Source organism: Trachemys scripta, chromosome 3 (assembly GCF_013100865.1).
Source record: "Trachemys scripta elegans isolate TJP31775 chromosome 3, CAS_Tse_1.0, whole genome shotgun sequence".
Taxonomy (NCBI): Eukaryota; Metazoa; Chordata; order Testudines; family Emydidae; genus Trachemys; species Trachemys scripta.
This window is the reverse complement of record NC_048300.1, coordinates 86695694-86715444: the sequence shown is the minus strand read 5'-3', so window position 1 is coordinate 86715444 and position 19751 is coordinate 86695694. Positions and strand designations below refer to the sequence as shown.

Sequence of the window (19751 nt, the reverse complement as noted above, 5' to 3'; positions counted from 1 at the left end):
GTTTGCACACTGAATCCTCAGATTTGCATATAAATGTGTATTTGCACATATTAGTCAGGTCATTACATGTCTAACTGCTGATTTGCATGTGCAAATATACACTTGTAAATGCAAATATGTCTTTTTCAGCTCCAAAAAACTGCAGGCAGACAACTTGAGTGTAATTTTAGTTGCTGAGCTGAGGAATAAAACGTCTCTGATCAAGTAGGACATAGACACAACACCCTAATGTTTTTTGTTTTTAGTTGTTGCTTCCAAAGTGGAAAACTTTAAAACAAATAATGACTTATCTAACCTTATTGACCATAGGAAAATCTGACTCTGTTAAGATAGTTTAGCAAGCTATAATTGTGACACCTCCAGTTTAAGCTTTCTAGGAGACTCATGCTTGTAGGATTGCATCAGAGGATAATCTGATTGCTCTGCCCTTACCCACTATAGACAAGTGATGAGGAAGGCAAAACTTCCCTTTCAACAGACCATGTGACACAGCTACCCCAAGTAAATCCATATACAGTAGAATCTTCTTACTTGGGCCACCCTGGTGGGCAGACTGTCATATCTGAACAGTGTATTTAGAATGACTGTAGTAAATGTGGCACTAAATGTTACTTTGCAAACATATGTAGATTAAATAGATTAAAACCACTTCCCGAATACTCCCACCACACACACTTATTATTTCCTCTAAAATGCAGCTGGTAGCTTGGTTACAACATATCAGATAAATCACTTAAAGCTTGATTGAACCTTTGCTCAATGTGCTGAGTAGGGGATGTCATGTCGATGATTCAGGTGAAACTCACACTGGTTTTACAAGTGTTTTGCCTGAGTAAGGACTGAGTACGAATTCCAGTACTTGATCCTGTACAAGTAAGCAGGGGGCAGTGTAATCACTATTTATTTCCATGATCTACAACAGACCAAATACAAACAATGTCTTCACTTTCATTAAGTCCCTGATATTTAAAGTCCAAACATTAAGAAAAATAGTTACTACAATAAGTAAAGAAAACCCCAAACAAAACACAATATAATTACCATTTGCCTGAATGAACTTCTCAAAATACTGTGGACTACATCCAGAATTAACAATATAGTATAAGTTTTCCAAAAAATAAATCAGTATAGTACAGGTCAGCTGTAAAACATGCTTGAGTTGGTATAATGTAAGATGGTATAGAATAATTGATTATTGAAAGTAAGGGAAATAGATTCTCCCATAAAGTTATTCTAATACCTTTGTAAACAGTTTTTCATGCAACCTCTGCATGTGGTCAATTCTGAAGTAAATCCTAATGTGAAAGAAATGGCAAATTCTACTGCAGTGGTTCTCAAACCCTTGTACTGGTGACCCCTTCACGTAGCAAGCCTGAGTGTGACCTCTCCCTTATACTACACAGTGTTTTTTAATTTAACACCATTATAAATGCTGGAGGCAAAGTAGGGTTTGGGGTGGAGGCTGACAGCTTGTAACCTCCCATGTAATAACCTCACAACCCCCTGAGGGGTCCTGACCCCCAGTTTGAGAACCCCTGTTCTGTTACAATGCTGTTAATCTGGAATAACCCTAACAGTGTCTTTAGCTGGAGTTACTCCAGATTTAGACCATGGTAACCAAGAGCAGAATCTTACATTAGTTATTACACTACTATTATTTTACACTATGCATTTATCATATTTATATCTGTATGGGGCTGTGTGCTTTTAAACAGCTGCTGTGGTTCATTCCCACAGTAGCTGCATTTCACTGATCAATTAGAAGATCCTTCTATAATGTAGTTAGTATATAACTTGAAAGTGCTATGAAATATCTCAGTATGCAAGGTACTCTATAAATTTGTACAAGTCTACCACTATATTTTAATGCAAAAACTGACATTAAGTATTACTTTTGAAATAAGGTAAATAAACTGGCCCGGCCCGCCAGGGTGCTTACCCTGGTGAGCCGCATGCCAAACGTTGCTGACCCCTGCTGTACAACAAGATCAGGAGTTGCTGAGCGCTGCAAAAAGCAGCAAGAAATACCCCTGGCGAATGTAGGTGAGTACTAATAGTTAATTATTAATAATCCTCAGGAAGAGGGGTGGGGCAAGGTGCTACAAAACCAGTCCCTTGTTTTTGATATACAATGTTGGCAATCCTAATTGTAGAGATGCTATTCAAAGACCCCACTGCATCTACCAGGAATGAAAGAAGGATCTGCATTGTGGCAGCTCCTCAAGCCTCATCACTAACTCCCCTACATGATGCCATAGGTTGATTGGCAAACCAGTACCTTTCACACGTACCAAATTAACTTTCAAAACTTCCATCTGTAGCCCGTATATTTGGATCTGTGATTACCAATCATATCAGTGTAGCATTGACACACATTCATAGAGTAACAAAGTTAAAAGTAGCCACTTGCTTTTTAATTAAAAAAAAAAAAAACTGTTTAGCATCAGACATAATTTAGTAAAATCCTCCCAAACATGTTTGTGCTATCCACCATTTAAGGGACTGAACATCAAAAGTATTTCACTTTCTAGCAATAACTGTAGAATATAGCTTTGAAAGCTAGGCTCAGGCTATATAGTATTTTAATATCAAAATTTAACAATGCTCATTAATATCAGCTTAAAAAACCTTTGGTTTTTGTGTCAAAGAAAACCTTGTCAGACAGGAACACAAACATTACATATAGCAGAGCTACAGTAGACCATCTTAATTGTAGAACCATAAGATGAACAATAACGTTGGGGACCTTATTCGGATTATTTTCCACTCGCTTCTACATAATGTACAATTAGCTCATAAGTGTGACAGACTTTTAGGAGTCTGCATTGTGATGTCTGCCAAATACTTTCAAAGCACCTCTGTAACTTTCTCCTGCAAACCTCAGCATAAGGATTCAACACCCTTTAGCTGGCAGTGCTGTGTCCCAAATTATGCTGAGTATCTTACACACCTGGAGGAGTGAAGTTCATCCTTGGCCTGCTATTCTTCTCTTTCCATCTCTAAGAGTGACTACAGAACACCAAATAAAACAACCTTGGAGTGAGATGAACTTTCATATGGATTTCATATACATGGACATGATAGCAGAGGTCTACTGAGCATGTTCCAATGTGAGATTTTTCAGCCACTTATAGCTTATTCACCCAATTCTTTTCAAATGATCAGATTTACCCCTCAGCTAGAACTATTTCCATGTCTGTTTTTTATTTGTTTGGAGATTAATAGCTATTTAAAGCTGTTCTTTTTATTTATAAGATAATTTCAATGAGATAATCCAAAAACTAAATTTCATTTCCAAATTCCAACACTCATTCTACAACAATGAACAACTATAGTGGAGGTATCTTGGTTAGCAAAACTTGAACAAATTTTCCCTTTTTAAAAATGATTTATGGCTGAATACAAACCATATATGGTATTCAGTGTTGCATCCTCATACTTCTCACACCTGCCCACTTTTTGTTTGTCATCCCTGGATGCACTCTCTGATTTAGGTTCCATTTCTTAAATAGGTGCAGGTCAAATGGGTTGATGGAGGGAAAATAGTGGTACTTTCACAAGCTTTGTGCAAAAAAATAAAGTTGCACATTCAAACCAAGGTCCACTCTCTAATCACATGAGATGTAAAAATGGAGATGTCACACAACAGATTCTGATCTTCACAGTATGACCCTCTCTCTCCTTTCTGGCTTGCTCTGATCATCTGTGAAACAGTTAACAAGGCTGTATCTAAATCACAGCTGTTATGCTTCATAATCAACACTCCATTGAGATGAATAGGGACTGTTCACAACTCTTTCGGAGCCTGCTCAAATAGATAGCACTGCACTGGTTACACATGGTTCGCATTCTGAAGGTTCTTTGTAACCATCTGGAGACCTGGAAAAAGGGAGGGTTCAGATAATCCCAGGTGTTTAGACTGCAGGAGACCATGTAGGATGTCAGAGAGAATCCTGCATTTGTGTTCACAGAACTGTGTAATCAGGTACACATTCAACACGACTAGATATAGGCCATGCCTACAAAAGATGTGTTTTCAGTAGATAAAGGGGCAGGGTAGGCCAAAATTCAATAAGCTCTAATGCTGAGATCCAGAGGATGTGTAAACAGGCAATCACTGCAGCTGCAAAATGGAGCAAAAAAACAGTGCAATGAACTTGGTCCTATGTGTGGAATCCTATCCTGCCATGGCAGGATGATACCCAGAGCAGAATAGCTAGCAATGTTTTACTGTACAGGCAACAGGCCCAGGGCCAGGGTTTTGCCCATTAAGATCACGTCACTTCACCCACCACCAAAATTCATGCGCCTCCTACGTGGGTCATGCAAGCATGTTAATGGCATCAGCAACCCTGTACAATCACTATTTAGTACAGGAAGTAGAGAAGAATACCTTATCCAGTTGAAGTGGCAGGGCAATCATCCTAAGAATGTTTCTGACCTCATGTTACTATTACTAACAAATGCTCCTATAATAGAGATGACTTAATGGCACCAAAGACCAGCATGATCTGACATGCAGAATGTGAGCTGCCAGTGTTTAGACAGAAATGTCAAGTTGACTGGCTCCTATTATAGCACAGCTGTTGAATGCTGCAGCTGAGCAAGGTCTAGCAGCTATTAGACAGGCTGCTGCAGTGAATGAATCACAGGGCTAACAGCTGATTGAGCAGACGTGTATACAAGATGATGCCTTAATTTCCCACAGAGATTCACACATTAAATTATAATTATTCTAGGCTGTGGATCAAGGTTAATTTCTTAAAAAGAGATCCTCTGTCATGCTATTATTGAACTATAACTACTATGAAAAAATCTCCATAGATGGGAAAATTCACAAGTTTTCACATGGAAATTTGTCTTGGTTCCCTGTTTGGACTCTGGGACAAGACAAAGATCTGTATAACAGATCAATACTGTCAGATGAGGCTTGCTAGTTCTCAGACACAGGTATCATATATCCTGTCCTACTCCACTGGATCACAGAATGCAAATCCATTCTTCAGCATTCTTAACTAGATTTTGCACTTCAGTGCTTTCTAGTGCCTAATGAAGGTAGGATTTTGTTTAATTTACTTTGTTTCCAGTTTTTAAAAACTTATTTATTGTGACTCTAATAATTGAGACAAAGATAACTAAACCCATGGTCACTCTTATTTTCCTGAAAAAAATGTTTTTCAATGCATACATGAAATGTTCATGAGATAAAGCCTGACGTTAGTCTGTGGTAAGTGTATTTGGTTGAGGTATAAGTCTTACCTTCCTATGAATAACTGACACAGAAAATGAAATAAATGTTTGAACCTATGACCATGTTCAACCGAAGAAGTCTAATAAAGGTATTCTTTGACATTACTTGTAGCCATCTAGTTGCTGGACATTTTATATATATATATATATATGTGTGTATATATATATGTGTGTGTGTATATATAAATAAAATAACTGTTTCTTTATTAGTATTTGTAGATAAAGCAAACACTTCTGGATAACATAGTATTTTATTAGATATTAGAAAACCATAGACATGTAGGCCTACATCTGTTTGTGATAGAATGGGGAGAACTGACCCTATATGCCCTTAATACAAAGGATTTAAAAGAGCACTCAATTGTAGAATAGCTATTTGAATTTCTACCTTATGTCCTTACTTTTGTTACTAAGACAGTGTTGCCAACTCTTGCAATTTCATCTCAAATTCAAACAATTTTGGTGTATTTCTTAAAGCCCCAATTCCTGGAATGAAGAGATTTGTTAAGATAAGCTTCTATCCCTCATGGTTGCAGAGAAGTTGAAAACATGAAGTAAGTGCACTCTAAAAGCTCAAACAAGAAGGTAAATAAACCTTAAATTTAGTGTGTGTGGTTTTTTTTTTTTTTTTAAATCCTGATTTTTAAGCCCATCATGATTTTGGGGGGGGTCTAACTCATGATTTTTGAATGCTTGAGGTTGGCAATACTGCAAAGAATACCTTAACTGAGTAAATTGAGAGATTAAAAATCTCATTTACTGTTCTCTATGCTGTGTTTCCTTCTTGCACTTCCTTCTGCACCAACAGTGAAACCAGACTGGTCAGTTTTACCTGTAGGACCTCCATACATTAGTACAATGTTGTGTCTGGAATCACAAACTAGCAGGGGGCACATTTTGAATTAAAAGGAGAGAATATTTGTATTGAAAAAAGTCATTAATATAATCTTATTCCTTATCAGGTCTGTAAACCCTTGGTTTTTTAAAAGCAAGCAAACAAAAATCAAACGTGAAGCCTAACCTATGTATAGATTTCATTGCTACATTGATCTTTAGGTCACCAACTATGCCACATATCCTGGCAGAGTGTAGATATACTTGATGGCCACCTGTATGTGGGAAAAAAATTCAAGGAACTCCATGCCCTTGCCATTTGAGCTAAAAGAGAATATCCAATACAAGGTGTCACACCTTGTTTCGTGTGGAGGCCACCAAGAATACTGCACACACCAGGGGCTCCCTGCATTTCTCCCCCACACACACACACACTAAGTTCCCTTTAGGCCACCCTCCCATCCCCCTGTATTTAAGCAACTCTCTGGAACCCCCACCTCCTTCCTCATGTAAGGGACTCTGTGTGCATCCCCATTTCTCCCTTCTCCTCTGTGCCAGGGGCTTTGTCTGTCCCCTATGTCCCTCTCAGACAAACAGAGAAATATAATCACTCAAGTTGAGTGTGAGATCCCACTTTGCTTGACCACTTAGCTGATGCAGTAGTATATGCTTGTGGGAGGCCTGCAGAGGATAATCACAACATGATATCATCTCCATGGCAAAAGGCATCAGAAATTTTTACACTAGATAATAAAATCAGCATGATTCTAGTAGGCTATTATGGTGCTTGCTGAGAAACTCAAACTTCCACAGTGACTGCTAAGCATAACCACATCTTTGCCTGACCGAAAAATACCCAAGGAGATGGTATCAGACAATGATACCACAATACACTTCACAAAAATTCCAACAGTTTATATATAGCTACAATTTTTGTCACATCTAGTCCTTGCTATCTGCAGCAATCAAATGTACATTTTGAAAAAAATAGTGCTTGCTTCACAAGCTGTAATGTGGGAGAGACCCATACTTCCATTTGGAGTATATGCATTTCTAGATACTGGGAAAAAAATAAGGTACTCATTTACTGAGTAAAGAGGGTCAGATTTATGTCAATTTCTTTGCTTTTCAGTGCTTTGGGTTTTGTTAATGACATAAATTTGAGTTGTTACATGACAGACACCTGGCTTTTGAAACTGTTTTGTTTCCAGATTTACATATTTGAGCCAGAGAATCTTTCACTCATTCACTTCAGTACTGCTTTTGTTAACTGTACTTTCTGAAGTAAAATGATACAATGTGCACAGAAATATTCTCTCTTGATGGTGAACTATCATAATGATAAATGCCAGTCTGCATAAATCCATTGATCTGCCTCCAGACATTTGGCATTGGCTATTTAACAAAGCTGATACATTTATATTAACAATATCTTCTGGATTATTAATGTTCCAAATCAATTTTAATACAACAGAAAAATTCTTAGTTAAACAGTATAATGTTTAATTGTGATTTAACAGGTCAAGTATTTTAAATGTGCTGAGATATTTCTCTGACTCACAGGAACATGTCATAATTTTACAAACTGGACAGTCTCTATGCAAAAGAATTAATGGACACAAATCTGACATCAGGAATCATAATACTCAAAAACCAGTGGGAGAACACTTTAAACTGTCTGGTCATTCAATGACAGACCTGTGGGTGGCTATTTTACAACAGAAAAAGTTCAAAAACAGACTCCATCGAGAGACTGCTGAGCTGGAATTGATATGCAAACTAGATACAATCAATTTAGGATTGAATAAGGACTGGGAATGGCTGAGCCATTACAAACATTGAATCTATCTCCTCTGTAAGTATTCTCACTTCTTATCAAACTGTCTGTACTGGGCTATCTTGATTATCACTCCAAAAGTTTTTTTTCCTCTTATTTAATTGGCCTCTCAGAGTTGGTAAGACAACTCCCACCTGTTCATGGTGTGTGTGTCCTCAATATGTTCCATTCTATATGCATCTGAACAAGTGGGCTGTAGCCCACAAAAGCTTATGCTCTAATAAATTTGTTAGCCTCTAAGGTGCCACAAGTACTCCTGTTCTTTTTAAGAATCTGTAGAGTCTGGTGCAATATTCATAGGATCGTAAATAGATTTACACATCTGGTCTACGGTTACTTTCATGGAGGATCTTGGCATAAAACAGACAGTGGCTCTGATTCTAATCCCTTATTTTTTGTATTTCATCCTACAAAGAAATATAACATATACCATACGGATATTATTCCTTGGTATCGGAAGTGGAGATGGTGATACAATATGTAGCACTCTTTCTAAATCAGTGCTAGGGGGCGCTGCTCTACTTTCATTATAATTAAATGTAAAAATTAAGGCTTGACCACCCAGAGTGATGAACCATCTCATGGTTTTCTAAATGTGAAAGGTGTTAACCTAGGTATTCTAGCTAAATTTCAGTTCAGGAAATTGCATTTTTCCTTCCATCTATAGCTGCAAATGGATCATATGTTCTACTTCAGGTTTTTGTTCAAAAGGGGTGGATAATTCTCCAGTGGGCTTTAAAGTGACCAGCTTTCCAAAATGAAAATCCACAACAGCCATTGCAGGGGTTGAGCCTGCAGAGGATAGTTTTGTTGATGGGCGGTGCACAAGAAAATCCCTCAACTGAGGAGAGAGAATTAGGTGATTTGCTCTATACTTGTCAAAGTATACACCTCCCTCTTCTCCTCTGCCATCCTATCCATTGGACTACCCTCTACGGACCAGGGATTTCTACAGAAGTGGGGAGGGGCTGATAACATCTGCCAAACCTGGTGGGAGGTGGTCCTTGAGGTGCATATGTGCTTAGCCAGCCTACTGTAAATTTCTCTGACAGCCAAAAGCTGTTTAAAAAAGCAATGCCACTGTCTCCACCAAGGCCACTAGAACAGTCAGTTTTCAGGGTCACTTCATGTGTTTGTTCTTGGACAACTCCTTGAGTGATTCCTATTCCTGTCTCCCAAGGCATAGGGAAAGAGCTTAATTAATGTTGCTAGCATCCATTGTCTGTCTGAGATGAAAGTATGCTGGCACTACGTCCTTGGTATTAATTCAGTATCCCCATCCCTACTGGTGTTAAAAATAAGTCAGACCCTTCCCCCCCCAAAAATCTTAAAACTGTAAAATCTCATAATTTTTTCAGCCAAAGTAACAAAGGCCGGGTTCGTTTTATTTGATTTCTAGCTTTTCAATCTCAGGTTTCGGGCTTTTCTCTGTAAGGGGGGGACCTAGAAACGTCTTTTTGCAACTAGCAGAGCTGAGCGTGTCCCCCAGAGCTGCAGCCTGCGCGCCTCGCCCCCTTGCCAGAGCTGGGACCCGAGGGGAGAGGTTAGGAGTCAAATGTGGGTCAGTAAAAACCAACAACAACGTATTTATCAATGACATCATCATTCACCCCGCTGGGTGCCCCCAGCCCTAGGGATGCAGGAGGCCCTGCGGGAGAGGCTAGTGACCGGTCCAACGCCGCCCCGCCCCTTTCCGCGGCCGCTTCTCTCGCCAGGGGAGGCGCGAGCGCCTGTGGTTTCTCTTGTTCCTCGCCGCGCGCCGTAGCGCTGCTCCCGGCTTCTGCCCCCTGAGATTGTTTGCAAGATGGCGGCCGCGCGGGCGGCTCTTCGCGGCCGGATCCCCGCAGCCGGGTAGAGACACCTCCCAGCCCTCCCGCAACGCTGCTCCGCGCCGGGCTGCAGACAGGGGCCTGCTGCTGCCATGCCGACCTCGGTGCATGCATGAGACACGTCGCTGAGCAGCTGCTGCCGCCGCCGCCATGGAGGAGGAGCCGCCGCCGGGGCTGAGCCCGGGGAGGTCAGTGACCGGTGCTGCCAAATAACGAGCCGCGCACAAACAGGGGCCCGGCCCGCCCGCTGCCACATAGTGAGCCAGGTCCTCTTGGCCGCACCGGGTCTCCCTGCTCAGGCGCCACCTGCCCCCCGACCCACTGCTCCGTGCTGCAGGCGGCTTCGTGGTCAGCACAGGCGGGGCAGCCGCGTCTCCCCTGCGGGAGCTGGGAGCCGCTTGCCGCGGACCGCTGGGGCGTGGATTTGGGGGCTTCGCCCCCCTTCCTTCTCCGCCCGCGTCTGGGCGCTTCCTAGCTAGCGGCGCCCTCAGCCCCCCGCATCCCGCAGCGCCCTCACGTGCAAACTGCAGCGCCCGCGGCACGCACCCAGCCCGCGCGGCTGCACTGGGGATTGTCTCCCCTTGGGTGGAAAAGCCGCAGCTGCTGCTGCTTCAGCCGTTCTGCAGACGGCCCTGGAGGAGATACTCTTTAGACGACAAATGTCTCGCGGCGGCTGTGGGGAAATGCAGCACTTTGGGGGTAGATCTGTGAGCGTTAAACACGCACCGGAGCAGCAGGAGAGGATGATGCTTCTGAGGCATTCACTAAAGAAACAGGCGTCCCCGTTCCCATATTCCCCAAAGAGCTTTACAAACTGGCAATATTTCATGGAGGTGGCACATTCCCTGAGATCAGAAAGGAGAGGAAAACCCATTCAAATCACTTCTGTTTTTCAGTGAAGGAGGCACAGGGTGACTTATCCGTGCCGACCGAAATAAAGACATGCAAGAAGATTTGGGGGTTTTGTAGCAGTTTTGGATAGAAATAGGTAGTTAGATCTCTCCTGCTCTTAGAGAAAACAGCAGTGTCTCAGAGCAAGCACCTCTTCCTTAAATTATTGCTTTTGGCAATGTTGTAATAGATAACTGTGATAGAAAACATTTAGAAACATTATCTACAGTCTCAAGCTTCTTGCTACTACTTCTGCTTCCTGAACATGCTGAACTCAAACTGGCTTCTTGCACGTCTCCATCTCAGCCCCACTGAGAGATGAGGATGCAAATAACGTAATGGTTTAACAATTCCAACTGGCTGCAGAACTGTTGCATAACTTCAAGTTATTAATTCCCTAGCAATTATTTCTCTCTTTAAAATAACATCCTGTTGATACATTACTTCTCACCAGGAGGCACGCAGGAAACGTTCTTTTAAAACACTTCAAGTGTGTACAATTAGTAACATAAGGGGAAGAGTCAGGCACGCTCCATCTCAGGTGCACAGTAAAGAAGAACTAGGTGCAGTCACATTCATGAGATCCTTCTTGGATGTTGCAGTGACACTTTTATTACTGTAATGTGTTAAGAGGGACATGGTTATTTACCCTGATATATATTTTGGACTAAGGCTATGAAGTTGGATGGCAACTAGTTGGATTTGCTTTAATATCTTTAAAGTAAAATAATAAAAAAAAGTTGGCATAAAGGCCTGCTATTGTTAATATGTTAATAGGACTATTATGCTCTGTAAATGCAAATAGGACAAATGAATTTAGAAGTTCCCCAGTTTCTTTTCAGAGGTCTTTTAATAGTAGCAGTTTAGATTAAGCAGAAAAAGACTTAAAAACAAAACCGGTATTATCAAGACCACAAACTAAGACACAGTCAAATTTAGTGTCTTCATGTACAGTAGATTACTTTTCCACATGAACAGAGCATGCCCATACATTTCCTGCTTAGGGCCACTTCTGACCTCTGGTGGATCCTGCTTGTTAAAATCCAGTTTGTGAGTTAGATGTGGGCGTAGATAGTATGGTGGCAACTATTTTCAACAAATGAAAATTAAATACTTAAATTATTTTTTTCAGAGTGGGTAGGAGGTGTCTCAAAACAATTGGGTATTCTTAGATTGTATAGTGCAATTGCCTGTTCTCCACTGTAATTCAACTCCATATGAACTGTAGATACTGACTTACCTTTAGAGTAAAATGATTTCCATGGTTCTATAGGAACTTTGTGCTTATTTTTTAAAAATGAACAGAGTATGCTAAAGTTTTTGTAGCAGAATTACAGTGGATTTAAACATTGCTGGTACATTTAGACTTCAGTCTCACAGTCAGATATACGTGGAAGAACCCTGTTGAAGTTGGTGAGACACTGCACAGACTCAAGAGTCTGCCCATATGGATCTGATTGGAGCATTTGGTTTTGAAAACAAGATATTTTGAATCAGTGCTCCCCTCACTTAATTGCCAAATTTTGTGTTTAAAATGTAGGGTTTTCTCTAGAATATTTGAAGGTCACTTGACATATGACACAAATTGAGAACTTCTAGTCTAGTTCTAAGGGCTGGTCTACACTGGGGGGAGGGAAAGGGGTCGATGTAAGATATGCAACTTCAGCTATGGGAATAGCGTACCTGAAGTCGACGTATCTTACTTCAACTTACCTCGGGTCCTCACGGTGCGGGATCGATGGCTGCGGCTTCCCCGTCGACTCTGCTACCGCCGTTCGCCCTGGTGGAGTTCCAAAGTCGACGGGAGCGCGTTCGGGAATCGATATATCGTGTCTAGATGATGCGATATATCAATCCCCGATAGATCGATTACTACCCGCCAATTTGGCGGGTAGATCTGGACGTACCCTCAGAGTATGAAGATGCTCTCTTACCATTATTCCTGGTTCTTCAGGTTTGTGTTGAGGCACATTTCACTGTTGTTGCTTGTACTGTACTCTCTTTTGGAATAAATAATGAAGTCAGGCTCTATGCATTTTTCATAAACAATACACTTGCATTTATAAATAAAAGTTGACCCGTTTTGTCATTGTGAAACATTGTTTTGGTCTAGCAAATTACCAAAATAAATCAAGGATTCCATAGCTCGTCAGAGCATAATTTTAGCAATATATTTATTGGATTAAGATAAGCACACAGTGCAAAGTCATATTTTGTTTGAATTACGTAAGATCAGTTATTACTACAAGATACTCCAAAATATTTGATTGAGAATCCTTTTCCAAAAACAGTTACTCCCAACTCTTCTCCTTATTCCTCAAAAATACCACTCTCCCCCTCCCCTTCAGAATAAAGAGTTTTTGAGCAAGAGAAAAATTGAATGCTGGGCAGACTGGCGCACTTAAGAGCATCCAGTGAAATCATGCTGCTAGTAGGGTTTGGGCAGGAGTTCATATGTGGTGGCTTGTTTGATTTTTATTTTTTTTATTTTTTTTAAAAAGACAAATGAAATATGATTGCATTAAAGTTTTAAAAGTAAAAGATGTGCATACTTATATGAATGAGAATACTTGTTCAAAGTGTTCAATTGCTTAACACTTTTTGATAGTTCAGAAGCTTTGGCTGCAGGTGTTAAACTGTTAGGCCCCAATTACCAGGTGTGTCCAAAAACTGCCTGGCACAAAATCCAGGATAGAGGAAAAGGTGTCCTTACTTCACCTATACTTTTTTGATTTGCGTGCCAGTTTGGTCCCTGGCAAAGGGGAGAACAGTCTTAGAGATTCCCTAACTTGCACTTTGTTGTCCGTAGCCCTCTTTTCTCCTGTCACAGCCCTGGTGCCAGGACTTGGGATTGGGGGGAAGAAGCAAGGAATAGGGCAGCCAATGAGGCATCCAAGAACTGTTGGGCCAGCTGTGTACCAGGTGGAGACTGGGAAACTTCCCAGTGACTGATCTGCCAAATTTATTGGCCATAGGGCAATGATGAATTGAGTTCTTAGTCTATTGGGGAATCTAGTGTTTTGGGAAGTCCAGTGTTGTTTCATGAATTGAATTCAGTACGTTTCTCATGCTGATAAACTACATTTGAAGGACTGATAGTACATCAATAGTGAAAAGAATATAAACTAATTTTCTATCCCCAATTATATTTTCAAGTGGAAAATTAATCTGAAAGAACATCACCTCTTATTTTTCATGTATGTAAAGAGACGAAAAAAATACTCCACTTTTATATACCATAGTCTCTTGTTTACATGTGAGAGACTGGGATCAATGAGACACACACACAGCTCCTCCTCCCCCCCCACTCCAGGTGAGATGTCTTTGGCATTCATAGCAACAAGGATTAGTTTGCAGAGCATGACTGCTTCAGTTGTTTTCATGGTTGTTAATTAGTACTTTGTGTGTCAAGGTTGGTTTTATTGTTATGTAAGATGGTGATGTTGGCTCTTGTGGAATGCAAACCATGCTGTTGTGAAAAACAAATCCACTGACTATAGAAGGAAAAGATTAGGGGTTTGCTCGTAATTGCAGTCTGTATATACTATGTGTGCTGCCCAACCCCAAAACACTAACATCCCCCTATACTCTGTATGTTACCCCCAATGACCAATAACTGATGCCTCAAATTTTCTGTATCGTTTATTTTTTAAATATTCTTTAATTAGTCTTCACAAAACTGCAAATTTTAAAAAGTTCCATACAGACATATCCTGTGAAATATTTTTATACTAACTTTAAATATTCATAACTTGCTTCTTTTTAAAAATGCATTTTTATTTTTAAAAACCCTCTTTAATATATTGGCTTCTAGCAGCACACAGTATTATATCAGAAGATACAACTATCTTAGCTTCTTTCTCCAGTTCTGTGACTTAACTTGTTTTACACACATCAAACACTTACATTGCTACATAGACTTGCAGAGCAACAGGCTTTCACCATTTGTCCATAAAACATGTTAATTGCTTTAAAATTATTTGTTGCTTGCCTGGCTCGATACATAAGCTCTGAACTAAAATACTTTTCAGGAAAAGATTGAGGAAACCCATCATGTAGTTTAGAATAAAGAAAAACTAGCATCCGTATTATATTCTCTACGTGGGGATTGAAAGCTTTACCTGACATCTTTTATCCAGAGGCCAATGTGGAAGATATGGGTGACTGGCTCAGTGAAGTGCCAGGGCAATGCCCTGATGAGAAGCCCAGACTCTCTCCAGTTCCAGCTGCTGGGAAAGGCAAGAGTACTGGGATTCTTACCAGGGTGCTGTCTGTACTCCCTATTTGAGGCCTGACATTTCAAGCTTATTAGTAGGGGTTAATGTGAATCTACTTTTACACTACCTACACTCTTACTGACTGCTGGAAGACAGAAGCTTTGTATCTTTTTAATAGTGATAGTAGATTCTTCTGACTTGTGCAGAAGTAGGTGGATCTCCCATTATCCTAGCCCTCTGACTGTTGCAGGGGAATTACACAGTCTCTGCTACTTTACCCCTTTCCTTGCCGCCGCCTTTTCTTTTTTGAAGGGTGTGGGATGGGGACTCTTGTCTGGAGAATTATTTCAGCGCTTGATTTCTGTGTTTCTCATAGCTTTCCCAGGCAACAACAAAATGAAAGTGACCTAATCTATGTCAGTTTTACTGTACCCACTGGGATCTTAGTAGCAGGTGTGAAACTGACCAGTGCTTTGTCAATTTCATTTTTGCTGCTCTTTGAGTTGAACTTTTACATTCTTCCTCTAAAGGTACATTTACACTTATGGTGGCATATAGTGTACAAGTATCAGAGGGGTAGCCGTGTTAGTCTGAATCTAACCTGTAGGAGAACACTTCAACCTCCCTGGCCACACAATAGCAGATGTAAAGGTAGCCATCTTACAGCAAAAAAACTTCAGGACCAGACTCCAAAGAGAAACTGCTGAGCTCCAGTTCATTTGCAAATTTGACACCATCAGATCAGGATTAAACAAAGACTGTGAATGGCTATCCAACTACAGAAACAGTTTCTCCTCCCTTGGTGTTCACACCTCAACTGCTAGCAGAGCACCTCACCCTCCCTGATTGAACTAACCTCGTTATCTCCACACTGATTTATACCTGCCTCCGGAGATTTCCATTACTTGCATCTGAAGAAGTGAGGTTCTTACCCACGAAAGCTTATGCTCCCAATACTTCTGTTAGTCTCAAAGGTGCCACAGGACCATCTGTTGCTTTTTATATAGTGTACAGACACTTCATGCCCAGCTAGCATGAGTATTAACAGCAGTGTAGAAGTGGGGCACTGCTCAGGCGAGTAGAGCGTCCTACATGCTTGAACCTTGGACCATGCAGCCTACATGGCTCTCTATAAGCTCAAGCGGGGTCTCCCACGTTTACAGTGCTAAAAACAGCACTGTAGTGTCCAACTCCCTCCCCACTGCTGGAGCCTTTCCCTGTTGCCTCCCTGCCTCCTCTCGCCAGAGCCTTTCACTGTCGTGTTTAGCACCACAGTGGCTAGTGTGGATGCCCCCTGCCTTTTACTGCAGTGTGTAGCTACATGCAGCAGTATGTAGGGTACAAGTAGACCAGGTCTAAATCTTCAAGAATTACTTTAAAGGTATTGGCTAAAATGAGTACCCATTTGATGACAATTATCTCCTGGCACAATCCACTCCTTAGCCTATCACAGTCCAAATCGAGAGGAATTGTCCAAGGAAACAAAACAGGCATAAGAATTCAGATTCTGGACAGCTAACATCTATACCAGGGGTCGGCAACCAATGGCATGCGTGCAAAACATGGCGTGCGAGCCGATTTTGAGTGGCACGCAGCTCCCTGCCGCAGTCCTGGCCCCCAGCCCCCCCCCGGCCCCCCCCCCAACTGCTCTCCCCTGCGGGGGCAGGAGGCAGAAGCTTGGTTCTGCGGCAGCCAAGCTTCCCCCCCCCCCGCTTCTTCCCCCAGTGTGGTGCTTTCCGGCCCCTCCTCCTCTCTGTCCCTGGCCAATCAGCTGATGGCCCTAGCGAGGGGGAGGAGGAGGAGCGGCAGCATGCACACAGCTCCGTAGAGGACGCAGAGAGAGGTAGGGATGGAGCCTGGGGGAAGGGGGTGGAACAGGGCATATCCCTTCCAGACCCTTGCCATGAGCCGCTCAGGGCAGGGGGCTGGGAGCACCCCCACGAGCCGAGCACCCCAGCCTTCTGCCCTGCACCCCCCCCCCCCTCTGCCCTGCACCCCCCCACCCCAACACACACCCAGCCTTCTGCTCTGCACCCCCTCTGCTCTCTGCCCTGATCTCTCAACCCCACCCCCACACACACCCCAGCCTTCTGCCCTGAACCCTCTTCCCCCAGCTCTCTGCCCTGACCCCTGAAGCACTCCCCCTCGAGGTCTGGGGTCCTGGCCGCAGCCCTGATCAGCCTGCTGCAGGCCTAGGTGAACAGAACCCCAGGCTGGCAGCGAGCTGAGCAGGCTAGTGGCGTAAGATCAGCATTTTAATTTATTTTTAAATGACGCTTCTTAAACATTTTGAAAACCTTGTTTACTTTACATACAATAGTTTAGTTATATAATATAGATTTATAGAACGAGACCTTCTAAAAACGTTAAAATGTATTACCGGCACACGAAACTTTAAATTAGAGTGAATAAATGAAAACTCGGCATACCACTTCTAAAAAGTTGCCGACCCCTGATCTGTACACTGCATGGGACAACTACCTATGCATGGACAAGAAGCAGATAGCATCCATTTTTATTTCTGTTGATTTCTTCTGAGCAATGCAAGATTTGCTGCGAACCAACAACAAACAATTTCATTAGCAACAATGCATCCAATATAGCCTGCATCACAGAGACCTGGCTAGATGATGATGCGAGTCCTCTGCTAACCCCCTTATTCCCTACACCAAATTTCAAAGCCTCCTAAAGGACAGCAGCACCCCACCCACAAGATGAATTAAGGAACTGGTGAATCATTATCATTGTATACTAATTTCAACCGTTGACAAGTTGGCCCCCAGATGGCCCCTTCTTAACCATCAACACAGATCTCCTTGGTTTTCTCACACCCTGCGCTAGATGAAGGGAAGGAGGTGGAACCTCAAACATTAGTGGTGGAAAATGAAGATTAATACAGACAGGATGAAACCAAATGAATTCTTCTAAGTCAGTGCTGCGGCTGTATTACAGGCCAATAGAACCTTCCTTTCAGTTTCCATTGAATCTGTCAAATCCTGCCCCAAGAGCTGTCCAGGGTAGTAAACTGCATTATTGCTTCTGAATGTCCACAGCTTGCACAGAGTACAGAATAGGAATGGTCATTGTACTTAGCTGAAGAGATCATACACATTTGAGAGTGCTTCCCAAACTACCTTGATCCGCCCTGTCTGCTCCCACCAACCAGTAGCCTGTCTGCTTTCCCAGAGTCCAGTACATTCATTTAGCCAGAAATTCTGGATACAGTAAAGGAGCTTCGACTCATGACCTGTGAATCTGACCCAGGCCTTTCCTGGCTTTTGAAAGAGAGACATGAACAACAGGTGCCACACATTAAGAAATGTGCCCTGGACACATCTAGACTAGCCAACTACTGCCCAGTATCAAACTTCCCGTTCCCATTAGCCAAAGGCCAACTTCAAGCTCATCTAATTGTGCTGAGTCTAGGTTATAAGCATCAATCTGGATTCAGGCCAACATGGAACTGAAACCGCTTTAGTGGCACTGATGGATGATCTCCTACTGTCAAGGGGTAAGGGACAGACATCCATTCTCATACTTCTGAACCCAACAAATAGTGATGGAAAACCACACCTTCGCTACTAGAGCCCTCACTTGTGGAGTCTCACAAGGATCAATTCTGTCTCCAGTTCTATTCAACGTTTACATGCAGCCACTCGGTGAACTGGTCATTAGATGTGGATTCCAGTGCTAGAAATATGCAGGTGAAATGCATTTCTACTGCATATGGCCACAGCACTATTACCAAGATGGCCTAGTGCTTTGATGAAATCAGCTCATTGATGGACAGCTGGTTGAAACTGACCAAGACAGGTGGGCAGAAGATAGCATTTTGAGGAGTTTACAGCCCTGGAGCAGCCTCCTTCGGTTAAAAGTGCACACCCGCAATTGGTCAATTCTTTCTGTAGTGTAGGAGTGCTCTTGAGTTCCTCTCTGATGCTAAGCTCTCCCTTACCGTTATCCATGAGAAATGTCTTCTGCCATCTCTCATTACCTAGGAGACTCATCCTATCCTAGTGAACGGTGACCTCACCTCAGTTATTCATGCCTTCACCACCTCTCTACTGGACTACAGCAATGCAGTATACCTAGGCATGAAGCTCTCAGTGCTAAGGAAACGCCAAATAATACAGACTGCTGCAGGATATCTCCTCAGTAATGCTGGCTGCTGTGAACACATCTTCCGCTCCCTACACTGGCTTTCTATAGAATATTTAATCATGTTCAAGGTGCCAGTCCTTTATTTCCCCTCTAAGGTACTGTACTTAATGGCCTGGGCCTAGGGTATCTAAAAGATAGACTAAAACTCTGGGTGAAGACTGTGATCAGCAAAGTCATTCCTCTGGCACAATGGAACTTTCTACTATAAGCTTGCCTGTGCAGGAGATAGAGCTTTCTCAGGGCCTAGCCTAAAACTGTGGAATGAACTCTCAGGAACCAAAGACGATCATAAACCTCACCACCTTCCACTCAAAGAGCAAGACAGAATTCTTTGACCTTGCTTTCTGTAACGTAAACATAGCAACATATGTGTTTAGAGTTTTTTTTTTTTTTTTTTTTTAATTCAGAATGAAACACACTACTGCATGCACTTCTTCCCCCCCCCACCCCCCGAGAGATGAGAACAGACACATGACAGATGTTAGTCATGTTGCTTAATGCACTACTGGAAGGTGCTTAGATATGGTGATTACAGTGGTATAAAAACCCATAGTGTATAGAATAGAATTATATAGGCAGAGTTGTCTTTTGGGGGGGACATCAATTAAAGAGAGATGTGGATCCTTTGCAAGTTTTTGTTTGGTTATAGGATGCTTTCTGATTCTGCACAAGAATACATTAGTGCGGCATTGTAAAATCATCATAACAGTTTGCAAATCTAGACATGAAAAT

General features: G+C 42.1%; 1 protein-coding gene across 8 annotated transcripts in view; it reads left to right on the top strand.

The window, feature by feature from the left end:
• The first annotated feature begins 4665 nt into the window (after window positions 1-4665).
• The window catches only part of MAP3K4 (mitogen-activated protein kinase kinase kinase 4), a 145440-nt gene continuing 130354 nt past the window's right edge, over window positions 4666-19751 (top strand). For 4 of the 8 annotated variants that reach the window (XM_034765275.1, XM_034765273.1, XM_034765274.1 and 1 more), the window contains exon 1: window positions 9694-9938. In XM_034765275.1, the coding sequence (XP_034621166.1) occupies window positions 9901-9938 (38 nt within the window). In that variant the 5' untranslated portion in view covers window positions 9694-9900. Of the gene's footprint in view, window positions 5056-9691; window positions 9939-19751 lie in introns of those variants that run through there. The other 4 variants (XR_004645080.1, XR_004645079.1, XM_034765278.1 and 1 more) reach the window with 2 other exon arrangements.